We start from the raw sequence: 19,243 nt of genomic DNA, 5'->3' as shown, positions 1-19,243 counted from the left end.
TGAGTACCGGCACGTTTCCTAGAACTAAGAGAGTACCGGTACTCATGGGACCTGACTTCAACCCAGGCAGCGCTTCCTTTATCCCTCCACTGATACCTCTAAAGCACCTTTAACAAGCACTGCATGGAATTAATCACGGGAGCTCTTGTCACCAGGAATCAGCGTGAACTGCTTTGGAAGTTTGGAAGTCATCATAGAGGGGGTGGGGTGAGGGGGGTTTGAAGAGTGGTTATCTTATCCATTGTTCTTTTCAGAGTGCGGCTGTGAGGGGGCTGTAAAATCAAATGGGTGGCAGCGGGACGTACTGTTCAGGATTGAATATCCCAGCAGCGTTTCATTTAAAAGTGGGTTTATGGCTGTGGGAGTGATGTCCACTGAGTGTTATCTAACAGCGGCCCATTAAGCGCACCTGACAGGCGCCAGCTGGCCTGCTCGTCTCGGCCTCTGACCTCTCCCGGGTACAGGCCTTGCTGGCCTGCCCTGGATGTATGATCCACCGGAGGGCACCGTTCTTCAGCTCTTATTAAGCAAGTGCTTCACTGGCTACCATTACAACTTGATCTGTATTTCCAGAGTCCCTCTTCATTCTAAAACTCTATCTTGTTGTGAAATGTGTTCTTTCTGTAAAGTATAATAATACCTCATACGAGTAACAGTTACTCCTTCCAGAATGAGTACACTGACTAGAGGGACGACGAGGCACGGCTTTCAAAATTACGAAACGTGTTTCTTTATATCGGATAAGTGCCAAGTGTTTGTGTACGTGGTTGAGAAAACAAGTAGGTGCTGGAGGAAGGCACTGAACTCTGGCTGCTGTTTCAGAATGAGTCACAGAAATGAACACAGCTCACTCGGAAGAACAAACTCTTCGGATACCCTTCAATTTTACTAAAAAAACTTTTTAAACAAATGTTCATGAAATGCTCGATTTCACTGTTGCACAAATAAAACACACACTCCACAAATAGACATGCACCATAGGCAAACACAGTAGTGATGCACACAACACAGTAACGGATACATGCACACAAACCATAATGCACAGACACAGATGAGTACATACTGAACAGATGTTCATGCACCAAAGATTCATGCCCAAGCACGCACACGCAAACACTTGCGAAAACCACAAGCACGGACACAAAGCACACACATTCCATCGGTAGACACACACACAGAACATGCTAAAACACAATTAAACACATACCAAACGCATACAAACTCAAAAGAAACTATGGAGCTTCCACTGGTCACCTTACAGTATCTTCCTGCGCCTTACTTCACAGCATAACATTTGATGACGTCACATTTCCTTTATGGTTATCTTGATAAATAACTACCACGTGTAGTGTGTGCTGTACAAACTGAGCAAAAGACATGATTGATGGACAGAATGCAGAACAAATCAAAACATTACTGTTTTTGTTGCATAGAGCCTTGTGTTACCTGCAGGTCAAAAGTTAAGATCCTTGTAATATAGCTTAGTGAGTTATGACCCTGCAGCAAGGACCTGCCTGCAAACAAGAAGGCATATATTTAGAACCTCGCTGTTATTTCCTCTATCTTTTCTTATTTTAAGGATACTAAAAAAGGCTACTTTGGGTAGTGATAAACACTTATCAGTAAGTGCCATATATATAGTTATTAGTGAGATAACTAGTGGACAGATACATCCGACATTCTAACAATGCATGCAGATTTTATGCATACAAGCTTGGCAAAGTCAAAAAGCGAACCCCGCCCCTTGTCCCACCTTAGCACCTCCCTAAACTCCGACCACTGCTTCTTTTGGTGAGTACCTGCACTTATTTTTTTCCATTTAAAGCACTGTTTACCACCTCATATGCACTCCTTTGTAGTTTATTTTATCCCTAATATTTTACCCAAGAGTCCTTTCAGGTGATGATGTCGCAGGTGCACAAAGCTAAAACCTCCTTTCTTCACCCATTAGCGCTTGCACAGTTTGCTGTTCACTTTTGTCATCATCAAACAGGCCCGGTTAATCAAGGTGGGTGAGCCAACAGATTAACAGGGAGAGGGGAGCCAGGGACAAGATATGGACTGGCTTGGCTTTAAGAGACGGTGCCAAGCCGAGCCCTGAAAATATTTAGCATGCAAATCATGCAACACACAGTAGGTAAAATAAGATAAAATCTCTGCTTTGAGAAGTATTTAATAAAAGTGATAGTTTTTTAACATTAAGTTAAAAACCTCGGCCCACCACGACAGTGCAATTGGTGAACTAAGAGGCAAGCCAGCTGTCCTGATTACCCTATATGTAGCATTGATTTTAATTACAGACGGAGCAACATTATACTCTTTATTTTTTGAATTTATTTATAGGTTTTATAACGTGCCTGAATTACCCCCACAGGGGTTGTGCGCTTAGGAAGAACAGTAGCCAGGCAGACATACCTTATGGAAATAGGGCGGTTTTAAGGAGTTTTCTGAAACGCAGATAATCAGTGCAATGTCTCAAGTCAGTGGGAAGATAGTTCCAGTAAAAGGGAGCGAGGTAGGAGAAAGATTTCACACCTAGCCTTGTTTTCCTCACACAAGGAACCACAAGAAGCGCCTTGTCACCAGACCTGGGGTACCTGATAGGAGCATAAGGCTTAAGTTTCCTGGAGATGTAAGAAGGCCCTTTGTTATGCAAGGCCTTGTGTACGATGCAGCAAACTTTTAATTTACCCGCTTGCGAATGGACAGCCAGTGAAGATGTTGAAGCAAGGGAAGGGAGGGAAGGGAGGGAGGGAGTTCTTGGCGGGGCATTCATAACAAGACGTGGAACCGTGTTTTGGACCACCTGCAATCTGCTTAGAGAAAACTCATTAGCCGAGAACAGGAGAGCATTGCAGTAGTCCAACCAGCTCATAACCATGTTCGGAATAAGGGATTCGCGAGTAGAGTCCTGGAGGAGCGGAATGACTTGTCGAAGCAAACCCAGCACATAAAAGCAACCGATAGCAGTGTAGGCAGCATGCTCCTTCAATGACTGAGCGCGATCGAGGCGAATACCCCGGTTTTTAACAAGAGCCTTCGGGGCAGGGGGAGAACCGAGGGCCTGCCGGCCACCAATCAGGTGACAACAGCAAAGGAGCCTCACCGAAGAGCATAACCTCCGTCTTCTCTGCATTAAGTTGGAGAAAATTGCTTTTCATCCAATTTGCGGTAGCTGTCATACCCGCATATTAAGTAAAACACAAATGGTTGTTGTACAGCGCAAACCCTAATTGCACATATTTGAAGGTGCTCCCTTATGTGATAATGAAGAAAAAGAAAGCTAAGTGAAATAAAATATTTGCCTACTTTCAATTTTGCCCAGCAGGAAAGCTGGAATTTCTTGTTATACATTGTGCAATTCAGTCACTAAATGGATATCACTTTTACCCATCCATTTCACTTCAAAGGTCACTGCTTTGTCTTTAATTCTTGGCACATAAGGTTATAGCCAGACCGCCAGGCAAAGTCATATGAAAGACTGGCTCGTTTCGGGATTGAGACTCCAAGAGAACCTCGAGCTGGGCCACAGACCTGTATCTAGACAGAAACCAGCACAAGCTTTTTGTGGCTTGCCCACCTCTAAAAGGTTGTGGTGGGCCAGCTCTTTCAAACTCCTGTAGTAAGCACTGGCTGAGCCCGGGCTGCCTGCCCATGATCCATATTTTTTTCACTAGTTTCAGTGGCCTTTCTGGTTGCCTGGGGAAGAGATTGGAGATAAGGCTCCAAATGCCCATTCCCTCAAAATGGGTGACAGAAAGACTGTTGGAGCAGTTTGGGTATCGGAATGGTCCTATGCCATGGTGTCCAGCCCCAGCCTGTTCTTCTGGAGTAAGCCAGGGTGCTGATCTGCACTCTTTGCATGGGCCTCGCGCAATAAAGGAAGCCTTGGTACTGTCCAGCACATTGCATGGGTGCTGCATAGTTGTGGCTCTCTGGTAATAAAGGAAGCCTTGGTACTGTCCAGTACTTTGCATGGGTGCTGCATAGTTGTGGCTCTCTGGTAATAAAGGAAGCCTTGGTACTGTCCAGTACTTTGCATGGGTGCTGCATAGTTGTGGCTCTCTGGTAATAAAGGAAGCCTTGGTACTGTCCAGTACTTTGTATGGGTGCTGCATAGTTGTGGCTCTCTGGCAATAAAGGAAGCCTTGGTACTGTCCAGTACTTTGCATGGGTGCTGCATAGTTGTGGCTCTCTGGCAATAAAGGAAGCCTTGGTACTGTCCAGTACTTTGCATGGGTGCTGCATAGTTGTGGCTCTCTGGCGATAAAGGAAGCCTTGGTACTGTCCAGTACTTTGCATGGGTGCTGCATAGTTGTGGCTCTCTGGTAATAAAGGAAGCCTTGGTACTGTCCAGTACTTTGCATGGGTGCTGCATAGTTGTGGCTCTCTGGTTATAAAGGAAGCCTTGGTACTGTCCAGTACTTTGCATGGGTGCTGCATAGTTGTGGCTCTCTGGTTATAAAGGAAGCCTTGGTACTGTCCAGTACTTTGCATGGGTGCTGCATAGTTGTGGCTCTCTGGCAATAAAGGAAGCCTTGGTACTGTCCTGTACTTTGCATGGGTGCTGCATAGTTGTGGCTCTCTGGCAATAAAGGAAGCCAAGATACTGTCCAGTACTTTGTATGGGTGCTGCATAGTTGTGGCTCTCTGGCAATAAAGGAAGCCTTGGTACTGTCCAGTACTTTGCATGGGTGCTGCATAGTTGTGGCTCTCTGGTAATAAAGGAAGCCTTGGTACTGTCCAGTACTTTGCATGGGTGCTGCATAGTTGTGGCTCTCTGGCAATAAAGGAAGCCTTGGTACTGTCCAGTACTTTGCATGGGTGCTGCATAGTTGTGGCTCTCTGGCGATAAAGGAAGCCTTGGTACTGTCCAGTACTTTGCATGGGTGCTGCATAGTTGTGGCTCTCTGGTAATAAAGGAAGCCTTGGTACTGTCCAGTACTTTGCATGGGTGCTGCATAGTTGTGGCTCTCTGGTTATAAAGGAAGCCTTGGTACTGTCCAGTACTTTGCATGGGTGCTGCATAGTTGTGGCTCTCTGGTTATAAAGGAAGCCTTGGTACTGTCCAGTACTTTGCATGGGTGCTGCATAGTTGTGGCTCTCTGGCAATAAAGGAAGCCTTGGTACTGTCCTGTACTTTGCATGGGTGCTGCATAGTTGTGGCTCTCTGGCAATAAAGGAAGCCAAGATACTGTCCAGTACTTTGTATGGGTGCTGCATAGTTGTGGCTCTCTGGCAATAAAGGAAGCCTTGGTACTGTCCAGTACTTTGCATGGGTGCTGCATAGTTGTGGCTCTCTGGTTATAAAGGAAGCCTTGGTACTGTCCAGTACTTTGCATGGGTGCTGCATAGTTGTGGATCTCTGGTTATAAAGGAAGCCTTGGTACTGTCCAGTACTTTGCATGGGTGCTGCATAGTTGTGGATCTCTGGTAATAAAGGAAGCCTTGGTACTGTCCAGTACTTTGCATGGGTGCTGCATAGTTGTGGCTCTCTGGCAATAAAGGAAGCCTTGGTACTGTCCAGTACTTTGCATGGGTGCTGCATAGTTGTGGCTCTCTGGCAATAAAGGAAGCCTTGGTACTGTCCAGTACTTTGCATGGGTGCTGCATAGTTGTGGCTCTCTGGTAATAAAGGAAGCCTTGGTACTGTCCAGTACTTTGCATGGGTGCTGCATAGTTGTCACTCGCTTGTAGATGGTGGAATAATGTCTCTGAAAATGTCCTGAATCGAGGACTGCAGTTCAAAGGAATCATTCATTTACACTGGTCTGAACTACTTTTTTCAAGTGAAACGTTATGAGTAACTCTTGAAAACAAACGAAAATCTAAATTTTAAAGGCTCTGTCCTTTTAAAGGTCCATGTGTTAACATCTGATATTGAGTGTGTTTTGGTGCAAACAGCTGCTCCTAGTGTACAGTGAATGGCAAAGAAGAGCATGAGATCAAGACACATGTCTAAGATCACACAATGGGTTTCACTCAAAATTTTTCCACGAATAGGTGTGACTAACTGTCCAGGCTGAGTCAGGAGTAAGTCACACCTACCACAGAAAAATGTTTTGAACTTGGACCCAGTATATTTAATGGGCGAACCTTCATTAATATGTTACCAATCTCCATGAGGCGGCTACAGTCTTTATTCACCGCCTCCTCACTGTGCATAGCACTTCATACCACCACCGTTACTTTCCATGTAAGACTCAACTGCAGCTCTGACACTTCGAGAAGGCTGACATCACTGCAGATTTTAATTTCATGTGCACTGAACTAATAGGAAGTGTCATAATACACTGCAATTAATTTGATGATTGGTTGCCCTTGCTTTGCTAAATAAACAGTTCTTTTTGCTGTGTGTTGGTAATGATGGCTCAAGTCATACTTTTAATGTTATGGTATTTTTGCCAGTTTCCGCCGTTGCTTACTCTGCCTCCCTTAGCCATCTCTTCCTTTTCTGAACCACCACTATTGATGGAGTGGGTTGCTCAATTGCTGCAAACAGAACAGTGAGTGGATTTAGAATAAAGATTTTCTGACCTCACCACAGGATAAATAATTTACAACTGCCAGCTAACTGTGATCGCGATTTCAGCGCGCTCTCCTTCATCACACCTCTAAGCACTCCACGCGAGACAAGAGCACCACTCTTGTCGCCCACCCACAACATCAGAACTTTTCAAGATAGATTCATAGCAACTACAACACTTTTTCGAACAAGCGCTCTACCGCGCTGCAGTGTTCTTCCATTCAATCATGTACTTAGGCTCCACAGAATGGGGTTGAAGCAATATATAATAAATGTAAGCCCAAGAGAGCAGAACACAAAACATCACGAAGCAGCCCACTTGTTCTGCGGGCAGTGAGTCTGGACGTGTACTCAAGACCCCATGGAGCATCAACTGGGTGCCGCAGCACATTTTCACTCACTGACATCAGGTTCTCAGCGCGCGGTGATGTCAGTATTTTATGGTGCCCACTTTGTCTACTAGGATTTAAAAAAGGCAGAAGATCGAGGTAGTCGGTGGCATCCGTGGGATCTCAAATTGTATGTTTTGTGAGTACTTTGCGAGTATGTTGGGCTTTCTGCAGTATTATTTGAACACAGGAAGTGGGGCTTCAGCCTGCGCCGTAGCTCTTGTTATGGTGCTGTTGTGTATGGGACGGGTAATCCCTCAGGGACCTGACCTGGCACAGGCGTAAAGGGGCAGACACATAGGAGGAGGGGATGGCTTGTGTGCATGAACCTCGTGCGCGTACTCCTGCGTCCTGAGACGCTCTGAGCCAAAGAGGTGACTTATTTCATGTTACTTAATTTAAGATGATTTGTTTTAAGTCCTCTCCGATGCCATGTTATCAACACTTCAGACTGACCATGGTATAGTCCAATATTCGGACTTCACTCGCCCCACAATATCAGATAACTAAAACCAGATTCTATCTCTGAAGATAAGTTTGCAAATGGCAATACTGGATAATTTAACTCTACTCTGCTCTACCGGGCAAAAAACATGCCCACAGCACCCTCCTCAACTGGGCAATTGAGACACCAGGGAATTGATTGCAATGTATCCATCCACTGTTCTATCACCGATTCCACAATGCCACGCCTGTCTTTCTGCAGGCGCCATTATTGTTAAACTCTTTGTTCTTGTGGATTTCATTTTGGCCCCCTGCTTTCCTGGCCGGCATGCAAGGGTATGGAACGGACTGCACTAGCCAGGCGTCTGTTGAAGTGCATCTGCAACCCCTGTCTTTCCTCACTTTAATAACCATTTACTCTTCCTTGGAGCACTCCGTAGGCTTTATGTACTTTGCTTTTTGCTTTTCATTGTCGTGCACCTATGACAGTCAGTACACATTCTTGGTTTAGCCACAATCTAATTACTGGCTTTAGACTGGACGTGCCACAAAGTACTGAATAATCCTTTTGCTGAAATAGTTTGCATGTGTCCGCGCACACATGGCAGTTTTCCCAAACGAGCAGTGCAGGTGATGGCAGTATTCGTTTTGTTGCTTCTTTGTAAATGTACAGTGAGCTCAACTGCATTTCCGGTACAGGCGTGCTGTTTCCGTGTCACGCTTAGTTGCTATCTAAAAGCAGTTCACCTGCCTGTGTCAGGCAGAAATGAAGTAAATTGTTTCAAAAATAGGAAGAATGGAGGTGATTGCACAGTAGTAAACTGAAACTAGCCGCCCTGTGATCTCCGGAGGCCATCCTCTGAAACGGCAGATAGCCAGGGGAATCAAGAATATCACAACTAATTCCCACAGTAATTCTCCATTTTCCCCACAGTTCCACATGGATATTTCACCATTCAGCAGGCGAAGTGCAGGGGCGGCTGGCACGGCTTGCAAGCGGGGGCTCAGAGGTGGGCCACAGGCTGCATAATTTAAAAAAAAAAATAACACTTACCTTGCCGCGCCTGGTCTTGTGTCTTCTCTTCTGCTCGCCTGTGTCCACATCCAGGTCGGAACAGGAAGCAGGCAGCCAGGCTCCCACCCCTACGCCAATCACAATGCTGCAATGGAGCGTTGTGATTGGTCTGAGACCCATGACACGGCACTCAGCCAGGGGCTGGAGGGGTGGCCATGTTCACCACGAAGGCTGTAATGCAGCCTGCATGGAGAACAGGGAAGTGTTCATGACTGTTTTGGGCGGCCCAAGAGCACCGACCAGACCAAAAAGTAATTGCCCACAAGAGTGTTCTACCACTCCTCCCCTGCCGTGCAGCCCCGCCCCCTCACGCACACGGCCGCAGCGGGAGGACAAAATAAAATGATAATAACATTACATTATTATCATTTTATTTTTTCCTTTCTTTTGCTCTTTCTCGGCAGTGGGGTGACACTCGTCTGCCTTAGCGGAGGAGCCACCACTGGTGAAGTGTCAGAGCAAAACAAACTGGACCTGCGAACTTAGCATGTATGCCATATTCCTGAGGTAGCTGGGAACCGCTATTACGGAGCCCATCATGATTACCGTGGGATTCATAATTCAGCCCATATCTATGCAAATACTGACATACATCATGTGTCCATGCACATATGCAGACAAAGCTATATACGGATACAGAAGTCCACAGATCAACACACCTGCCATCAACCAGGCACACAGACCAGCAGACAAACACCTATGGTACCTACACAAGCAGATCTACAGGCACTCATGCCTACAGAGCCCATGCAGCAACACGCCTCTACGGTGCAGGCTTTAACAAGTCTCATGGGCCCCAGGCATCAACAAGCCTCAGTGGCATTAATGGGCCTCAGTTTGTTGAGGGTCTTCAGCCATGCTTTTACTCACACAGTTCCCTCACTGTATTGCCCTCATAAAAGACAGCTTTGTAAAGGTATTAGTAAGAGCGTTTATGCTGTTATTCTTGATTTCCATTACCCTCATGTTGTGCTCCCATATATAACTATAGGTAATCGTTAATGAACGTTTCTACTCATCATATTATGAGAACTGGTTGTACAATTTAGTATGAAGTTTTTTCCAACCTCTAACGGGGCAGATTTACAAGTTAGTTGTGCGTGTAAGTTTGGCTTACATTTTCAAACCGCTTTTGTATACAAATGAAAATTCATTTACCCCCCCCTCCCCCCCAAATTAAGTTTTTGCACTCTAAAGACTTTTGTGTGAGTTAATCTGCTCTCAAAGATAGGGGGAGTGAGTGGCGAGAGGAATTTCAGGGGGATTGAATGCTCTATTTTTTGTGCGCTCTCATAAACTCACATACATATTTGTGGATTTTCACAAACATCTAAGTAACTCTGAGGCAAGTTTATCAATTTATTCGTGTGTATAAGTTTGACTTACATGTCCAAAAAGCTTTGTGTACAAGTGCAAATCATTTTTTTTAATTTACAAAATTAAGTTTTTGCACTCGCAAAAGATTTTGGAACACAACGACTTTTTTGTGAGTTAATCTATTCTCAAAGACCTTGGTTTTTAAGTGGCAAATGGAAATTCAGGGGCCTGAATGCTCAAAGTAAGAGTCTGTGTACACGCCTTAACTCATGTATAGCACATTTTCACTTGCCTGGCAGATTTTCCACATAAGAAAACATACACACAGATACTTGCTACTGCAAAAATGGAATTCAGACAAGTTTTCCAGGAGTGCGTCTGTCAACGTGTAGGAGATGCCTGTCAAACCTTACTGAACTCCAAAATGTAGCAAATCTAAACCAGTGCAAAGGCATAAACATCTGAGTGTAGATTCTTTTAATTCTTTTTCGGAATCTGACCTCGGTTTTTATTTGAGGGCTTTTTATGTTAGAGAAGACAATACTTTTGTTGAATGTGCATACTCAAAATATGTGTTTGTCAGGGTAGCTAGATAGTCTGACATAAACTGCTAAGTGGTTTTATGCTTATAAATGTAAAATTAAAAATACCATCAGATGGAGAATACCATATCTCATGGCAGGCAGTGTGTTGAGACAGCAGAACTTTAAAACGTGTTGAAATGCTCAGTTGGTGAAACTGTATTTATTTAATAAGTATGCCACGGCTATCACCAACAATTTAGAAATAAGTTGATACGGGTGAGAGGAGACACAGCATGTGTTGAAGAGCATCAGCAGGTAAAAGGCGAGACAATGGCTCAAAGAACAACAGCCTGTAGTCATGACTGCAGCAGTAACTAGGACAAGAGCAACACACACGTTACTTGCAGCAGAGGACTGAAACGGTATTAGGTGGGTGGCAGATGCTGCAGGAAGCCAGATATGGTGGTCCCACCAAATCCCTCACGTTGAACACTGAAATCCAACCACCATGAGCCCTTCGTTGGTTGGGAAGTCATAGTTCTGGGTCCTTCCCTCTAACTTTGAGCTTCAGTACATACCAAGGTTTATGTTGTTTATATAACGTTTCCATTGTAACTATTTTTCGCCAAATCCGTATGCCAGAAAGGTACTGAGTCTGGTAGCTGTTGTAGGAAATGTGTCTTTTCTTCATGGTCACTCTAGATGTTTTGCCTTTTTCTGGACCCTATTTTTGCTCGTCTTAGAACTCTATGCACTGTGCCACTGATATTTAATGACACAGTGTATGTGCTCTGGTCCTAGAAGGGTACTGCCAAAATTGTTTTTAGCCAACAGGTCTATTGAACTTTTCTGTAAGGCAATAGTAGATAGCACAGAAAATGCATCAATGACATTGGAGTTAAGTGCGTTTACACCGCCCACATATGATATAAATATATGACTGTCTAAAGCACCACTACGCTCTGGCTGGGCTGTAGCGCATATGTATTGCAGTGACACTTAAAGCAGAAAAATGCTTTTGCTATGTAGAGAAACCTATTTTTATATAATAAAAAGTACATTTAAAAAGTGCACCAGGCAGGCCCGCAAGCCTAGGTGCTTAATATATGAAGTGCCACACTACATAGTTGATATAGGGTCCTCACAGTGACTAAGTATCCAAAAGCTGTTTACACTGTTTAGGTCCAGCTCCATCCTCCAAGAAGAGGGCAAGGTATAAGCCGTATTTACATAGTCTGAGGTACTCATCAATATGATAATGATTAGTGTACATCGCAGTATTTATGACCTAGAAAAGAAAGTATTCTTGAAGAAATAGAATTAATGTCCAGTCTTTGACTACTTCTTTATTTTGAAAGTCTTGTATGAGCAGGGCCAATGGAATTATGCAATTCTGAGACCACAGCATTTTCTGCATAAATATGGATTTGCCAGGTTTGCCACATAATCTATAATTTGCTGCATAAACTGCAGATTTGAAGAAAAAATTGATTCTAGCTCAAACGAGTCAAAGGTTATTAAAATCGCAGTGACTTGTGTTGCCGCACAGTTGAAGGCCTTATGCAATGATTGGTTGTTCTTCTTTCAGCTCCCTATTACTGTATTTGGATGGTAACCTGGTACTAATGAATGAGGTGAAACCAATGTTCCCTCTAACTTGTTTCCTTTATGTGCAGCAATAAAGGTGCTTTGTGCACTACAGGCAAGACTGCGTGCACTGAAGACAAGCAACATTTTAATATGCAAGTATGTGCCACATGCAAGCTACTAAATCAGTGCCATAGCAAGGGTACCATAGTCCCTAATCCAAGCCAGAATTTGTTTTACCTCTTCTCTCTTTTGGGTTGGTATTAAAAGATACCCATTACTGGGGGACAGTGGGCTCCATGCACCTTGGAACCCCGGCGACACAATCTTATTTCCTAATCAGTAGGCTCCATGCCCCTCTGAACCCTGGTGACACTGAATCTAATTTCCTAATCATTCTACCTATCATTCCTTTCTTCACTATCATCATGAATCTCTTATCTCCTCCTCACACCTTTTCTTGTCCCTATCCTCTTCCATTCTCTCTCTCATTCTTGCTTGTCCTTATCTCGTTCCTCCCTTTCTTAAAGTTTTTGTCGTGTCTCCTTGCGCCTCTTTATCTTCCGCACTTTTCTTCCTCCCTTTCCACTCTCCTCTACTTCTCCCTCATCCAGACTCCTGTCTTCTCTTTTCCCCAAACTCTCTCTAATCTTCCTGTCCTCTCTCTGTTGTTCTACCCTTTCTCTTTCAAATCTATAGCTTGACTATGCTTCTCTCCTACTCATCTTGTTCATTATCTCAGACAGCCTTAGTTGTCACCTTTCTCTACCTATCTCCTTTTAAAAAATATATATTCAAGTTTTCAGTTTGTTGCATTTGAAGAACACAACCCCTCTCACTCGGATGACAGCTCTTACCCAGGAATCATGTGCAAAGCCACTTAACTGCTGTACTAATGAATTTCGTTCCCTAGATTAACCCATTGAGCTAGAGTGTCTGTTATTTCCCTGACACTAGCTCAATTGTCCCTTTAAATCCTTTTTCCTCACTTTTTGTTTCCTATCACCTTTTGTTTGTTCTTATCAGCCTTCCTTTCTTTTTTCTCTCCTTTCTATGTTTCACACCTCTTTCTTTCCTTCTTTTCCTCACCATTTCTTGCTTATGCACGTCTTGCTTTTAACTGTCTCACTCCCTTAGTTCACCCTCTCCATTCATGACTCCTTTTCTCTCTACACTCAAATCTTATTCTCTCTCCATCTTCCCAATATTTCTGTTGTTCCTATTATTCCGTTTTTTTATTCCGCACCTTTTTTTTTCCAGAACCCATTCCTATCTTTTCTCCTTTTCTCCACTCTCCCATCTTTACTTTCATTCTGTCTTTCCTACATCCTTTGTCCATTTTCTAATGCTGTGACTTGTCTGCCTTTATTCTCTCTCTACTTCATATCCCATTCTTACCTACCCTTCTATGTCCCTTCTTTATTTCCCACCTTTATATCACTCCTCCGTAGCTGCCCACTCCTCCTCCCAACCTCTTTCTATCCAGCTCTATTGCGTTCCAAACTTGTGTGTTTCTTGATTTCCGTTGCCTTTTCACCTCACCTATCACTTTCCACACTGTCTCCTTGTCCTCATTTCTTTTCTACCTCATGACAAGCTCATACACAAACCCAGTGAGTGAATTTTTCTGATGACATCCCCCAGTCTGAGTGCCCACTCTTACGTGGCATGGCCCAGACTCTTGCACCTCCTGACCCCAGGTTTCCTGCTTCCAACCATTGCAGATATATGGGGCGTAGGTTGCAAGCCGGCTCCCGTTGGCCACAATGCATCTGCGGGCACCGTCAGCATGTGCCAGGCCTCGGAAGGTACCTCTACCCGAGTAAGCCTCACTGCGGGCATATGCATACCCTGCATTTCAAGAGATGGAATATGTGAAAGGCATTGTGTAGGAGTGCAAATCAGCCTTCAGGACCCATGTGCTGAGTTTCTCCTCTTCACGGAGCTGTAATTGAACTTTGCTAATGTTCTTTCACTGAGCCCTCCAGAGCACAGTGCTGAAGTCCCCTTCACTCTAGGTTCTCCACAGTACCAATCTATAAGTCCCTCATACCCCTGCCCCTGCGCTGACATGCCCCTCACTGAGCCTCAGCCTTCCAAACTCTACCTCCAGTGTTTACACCCACCTGCTAGTGAGAGCAGACTGATTCTCAGAACTCTATTTCACATGGGTATGCCTGGCTATTCATTCTCATGATATTAACAAAAGCTAACAGCTAAAAGCTACACCTTGAGGAACTGTTACCAACTCATTTGTGCTTAGTCTATCAACCTCAGAAGGATGAAAGGCTTGCCTTACTTCCTGAGCCCAAATTTCTCCTTAATCCGGCTCACTATTCCAAGAATAGAGCTCTCCCCAACCTGCCCTCTGCAGGTCTGATGCTGCCACAAGATGCTGAAACTCTTGCCAAGACCACACACATACGTCCTCTCCCTACCCGCTCTATGATGCCCTCGAGTATGACGGACTCTAAGGAATGGAGGGAAGGTAGTGCATGAGTGAGATGCTGCTGGCAGTGGAAGAAAGGGGTAACAGAGTTAGGAGGGGGGCTGAGCTGAGGGCACCCTCAGGAGAGAGGCTGGGACCGGAACCTCAGCAGTGGATTAGACATTTTAGGGGTGCTCTAAGCTGGGCCTGCCTTAAAAGCAGGGCTAAGGTAGGAATCTGGAGTTCTTGACTGACATGGACTAGACTCCTGTTCCTCTAGGCGACTGCTTTGGGAAACATGATTTAATTTCCAGACAAAACACAAATCTTTCAACATTGACTGATCACACCACCCGGCCCCTTCCAAACAGAGGCAAACAGCACAAAGAGGTATTAGAGCTGTGCTTTTCCTGCCCTAGCTGCTGCTGCTGACTGAAGTCCAGGGCCCGACCTGGATCAATGCCAAGTACAGTGATAATTTGACATTAAGACAAAAACAGTTATTCAAATTTAAATTGAAAAAAATTGTATATTTCATTCAAAAAACATATATTCAAAGAATTCACATATCAATTAAGGGGGCACTATTAAACCCTTTGCAAAGTGTTTAAGTAAATTTTGTTTAAAAAAAAAAAAAAAGCCAACTGGCTTATTAATGGTAATGAGACTAGGCAAATCCTTAAAAAGCAGCACCGTCAAACATTATATGTTATATATGGTATGTCTCCACTATGAGCAACATACTACTTTCATAGCGCCTGTGGTGGCGCACAATCAATAATCTTTTTAGCGATCCCCCAATAACCTCTTTCTCCATGGATTCCCAACCTACCACCCTCCAACGGTGTCCTTCATCTCTCAAGTGCCCCTCTTTCACTCACCATTAATTTGCAGTATAGCACTACTCATCCCAGTGTAGCGTGTCAGAGCACTTTACGTCACACATTTACATTATAAAGATACAATGAATCATATGTGTGTAAATCAGTCTATAGAAAATGTTACATTTTTAGGAGTTATTTTTGATATAGGACTGACTCTTTGTCATGCTATTGTTTTCAGGACCACGTTTGCAAGGTATTGTTGATTGTTTGGTAACTGCTTCCACCCTGTTATTCGAGAGGGACCTAGAAAGTTACAATAGGCTTAAGGCAGAAAAATACCCTGTACAATGGTGTCTCCATTTGGTAATATTCAAAACAAACATGTTTTTGCCATTCAGGTGTTGTGTGTTGGCATGTTTCTTGCCCCTCTCAAAGTTGAAATATTCTTCAGGATAGGCAGGTCCTACTTTCTTACAATTATGAAATACCTTGTTATTGGAAATGTTTGAGTGTAAACAAAAAGGTACTTGTAAAAAAAATGGTATGATAATTTTCTACTAATAAAAATTCAAGCTATTCTGTTCCCACTAGAACTGGCTTAGTCTGTAACTGTATTAGTCTATATAGCGGACAGGGGACCTACTTTAGCCCTCCGAGTCTCAGGAAAGTAGGTGGTGCCTCCTTACCTACCACCGCTGTCCCCTACTCCCATTTTGTAAAAGCATCTTGGAGCTGTGACAAATGTATCAATATGGCATAACGAAAAGTAGTCAATCACAAGCACTAGAATGAATTATCCTTAATTATTATTCAGGAGACAGAATGCATTCTGTAAAACCTTGCAAATGGCTGGAAATGCATACATGAAGGTCTTCTAGGGGCAGACCTCAGTTACTACATTCATATCTGCAAATCACTAGAATTGCAACCCTATGCCTTATAAGGACTGCAATTCTTTAAAAAAAAAAAAAGCAGAACATTGTGAAAAGGACATCATGGCAAACATGCAGTGTCTGGTCCCTTCAATGAGCAGTCACTATATGCACAGTGGAAGCAATCCTTCCCAACACCGGACACCCATACCTGAACAGCTGTCTCTCCTTCCACACACCCAAAAGACAACTCCGATCAGTCCAGCTCTCTCTCACCACCGTCCCGTGTATCAGCAAGACGAGAACAGGAGGAAAGTCCTTCTCCTACCTCACAGCCAAAGACTGGAACACCCTCCCCTTCCACCTCTGGCAAGCTCCCACATTGCCCATGTTCAGGAAGGACCTCAAGGCCTGGCTCTTAGGATGACCCCAGCACTCAACGGAGCCGCCCCCCCTCACCCACAGTTTAGACCCTCACCGGTGAGTAGTTGCGCTTACCAACTCTGATTGATTGATTGGATCCATCACTTTTCGTATCGAAGTAGCTTTCAACAGTGCAGCAGGTACAATATCACCTGTGCTCATGGGGTGTGGTACCCACTGTACCACAATTATAGCTGTGTTTTTATTGCCCAACTTGTGGCAGTGGGCGCCAAACATGAGGGCACCAAGCGCCCATACTAAGTTCCTAACTGAATGTTTATGGCTAACAAGTACAGTCAGTAAACTGTCTATGCTTTCTAATTGCAAGAGTGGTGGCAAGGCAGTGATACACTCAAACGGAACTCGCGAGGTAGGGGTTAAGACCCCTCTGCTGCGATTCTCAAGGTATCACAATGTAGACTTTGGTAGTTCATCATATTATTTTTTACTCACAAGCCTGGTCCTTCCACAGTGCAGCCTTGGAAATGAAAAAAAGTTTCATACAGAGGGTCCATGGTTTCAGTTATATCCGAGGTTTTGCATTGATCATCGGAGACCTAGTTACAGCTCCATTTTCCACAATACCCATTTCACATTAATGCAATGTTCAATCAATCAAAGCATTTGTATTTGTATAGCATTTGTATTTGTAATGTTAAGGTGATATGTGACTGAGAGCAAAATGTTAGTTGAGCCAAGCAGCATTTCCATCACAAAACCAGCCTGCCACACAACGAAATAAAAGCACAGTTCTGACTCAAAGTTTTACCCGGATCACACACACAAAACGTGTCCTACCTTTAACAGAAAGTATGGCTTATGCTTTGCTTCAAGCAGCCCCTCGGCACAGAAGCGAGCCACAGCGTTAACATCTGCTAGTTTTTCTGCACAGCATTCTACGGTTCTGTGAACGGACTCAGCCATACACATATCTCCCTTAGGTGAAACGTAGATTGCTTACCTCCATCATCAAAGAGCCACCACACATCAATGGTGCCTTTCCCCTGCTTCTTCTTGAACTGAGTGCTCGCTTCCACGAGCCGCTGGTTACACTCGCCCACATGCATCGATTGAGCCGTGTTGACGTCTAAAAAGGAAAAGAAAATGGGTATTGATATTATTCTCTTTGAAAATCCATCCAATTTAGTTGTCCAGCAAATTTCTAAAAAGGAAATGGAAAGGTCTGCCTAGAAAAGCAAATGTTTCATCATTTATTTATTCCTCCTGTTAACATATTCAGGTTCTTTCAGCAGAAGTACAAAGCACGCTTTTGATAATACTAAGCCCTCTATTTTTGCGCATTCTCCCCATGCTTCTCATCTCTTGATTTCATTTTTAAAATGTATTTATTTAATAATTTAATAAAAGTTATTTTCACATGGGCCTGTTGGAAATCCGTGGAAGTTCAAGGTACAGTTATGCAGAAGGGTTGCTCACTCTCCACAGTACGAAACTTTAACGTCATTATTAAGAAAGTGCATAACTGACCTTACAGCTGATTTGAGATGTGGTCATTGTTAGAACTGTCAGCCTTAACGTGGTCTTCCCCCAAACTTTTTGCCTTACTCCCCTATACTTTGTTATCTTGTTTTTGTTGACCTTAAGACTATGTGCACTTTACCACCGTTAACCGGTGCTGACGTGCGTGTGGGGAAACATCCTCAGCGACCACTCTGGAACAAAGAGTTCGGGAGTCACGCAAGCTGAACAACGACTTGCACGGACAACGACTTAGCCTGAACCAGGCATGTGCGTGGTTCAGGATGAGGAGATCTAGTGTTCGTGAAAGGCGTTGTTCGGAGTTGCTTCAAAACAGGAAGAGGTAAGAGGGGTTCATTTTGAGGGGGCGGGGGCTTCGGGTATTTCTATAAAAGAAATAAAATAAAATAAATGTGAGTGAGGGGCTACGGACAGATGAGGGGCGCCATTGAGGGTTATAGTGACAGAATCAGTTGAGAAGAAGGTCGTTTTGGGAAGGGGGTGCTGCTAACAAAGATTGTCGCACAGGGTGCCACCAACAGTAAGCCAGCCCTGACTCCATTTGCCAGAACAGAGGCCCTCGACCTGAATACAAAGTGAAGCTAAATAAAAATCTATCTGCTGCATTAAAACGCATAATTTCAGTGATCGTTTTATTATTTTCAGGGTTGTGTTCCTTTTCTCTCACTTAGACGCTGTCTTTTTCCCAGTATTTTTCCAAGACGTTTTGTCGCAGTAGATGTCTCATGCAAGGTTCAGCTGAATCAGCAGAATTTTTCGGATGGTGCTGCTGTTCTCCCCCATGACTCTCAGCACATTTTCGGTCCATACCTTTTTTTCCCTCTACGGATTTATAACAAATAACATATTTCAGGAAATCTTTGCTTCCCACATCCTTATCTGCCTCTTGATCTTTAAAGTGTTAAATGAATTCCTAAGGCAAACTTATAGCTTTCGCAGGGAGTCTTACCGATCACAGGACACAGATTATTTTTTATTTTCGAAGTGTTTGGTGTGTTTCGTAAAAGTGCTTGTTGACCAGTGTTTCACTCCGTAGCCAACTCAGCAGCTCTACGCAAACATTTTCTTTCCCATATTAAAACTTTACGCTGGGGACACGAGAGAGTGGAAGGAAGCTCATGACTGCATTTTAATTTTAATTTTAATTCATCTGCTTTCATGTGCTTCAATCTTTCTGACATCTAGAAGAAGAAGTGGTTAGCGACTCGGAGCTTGCAGCGTGCTCTTCTTATTTAAGTTTCTCTGCACGAGAGGCTGTGGTGTTTGCCTACACAGATTTTGGTGATTAAAGCCATTTCTTGCTTTCACCTGGCAAGCCTGCAGCTACTTGGCAG

General features: G+C 43.9%; 1 protein-coding gene across 4 annotated transcripts in view; it reads right to left on the bottom strand.

Annotated features, from left to right (window-relative positions):
• The window catches only part of SLC12A1 (solute carrier family 12 member 1), a 381,560-nt gene that overhangs the window by 22,469 nt on the left and 339,848 nt on the right, over positions 1-19,243 (bottom strand). For all 4 annotated transcript variants that reach the window (XM_085644206.1, XM_085644209.1, XM_085644207.1 and 1 more), the window contains one exon: positions 17,371-17,496. In XM_085644206.1, coding sequence (XP_085500332.1) covers positions 17,371-17,496 — 126 coding nt within the window. The remainder of the gene's footprint in view (positions 1-17,370; positions 17,497-19,243) is intronic.

The sequence above is a fragment of the Triturus cristatus genome, chromosome 3_1 (genome assembly GCF_964204655.1).
Source record: "Triturus cristatus chromosome 3_1, aTriCri1.1, whole genome shotgun sequence".
NCBI classification, from domain to species: domain Eukaryota; kingdom Metazoa; phylum Chordata; class Amphibia; order Caudata; family Salamandridae; genus Triturus; species Triturus cristatus.
This window is presented reverse-complemented; position numbering and strand designations above follow the sequence as displayed.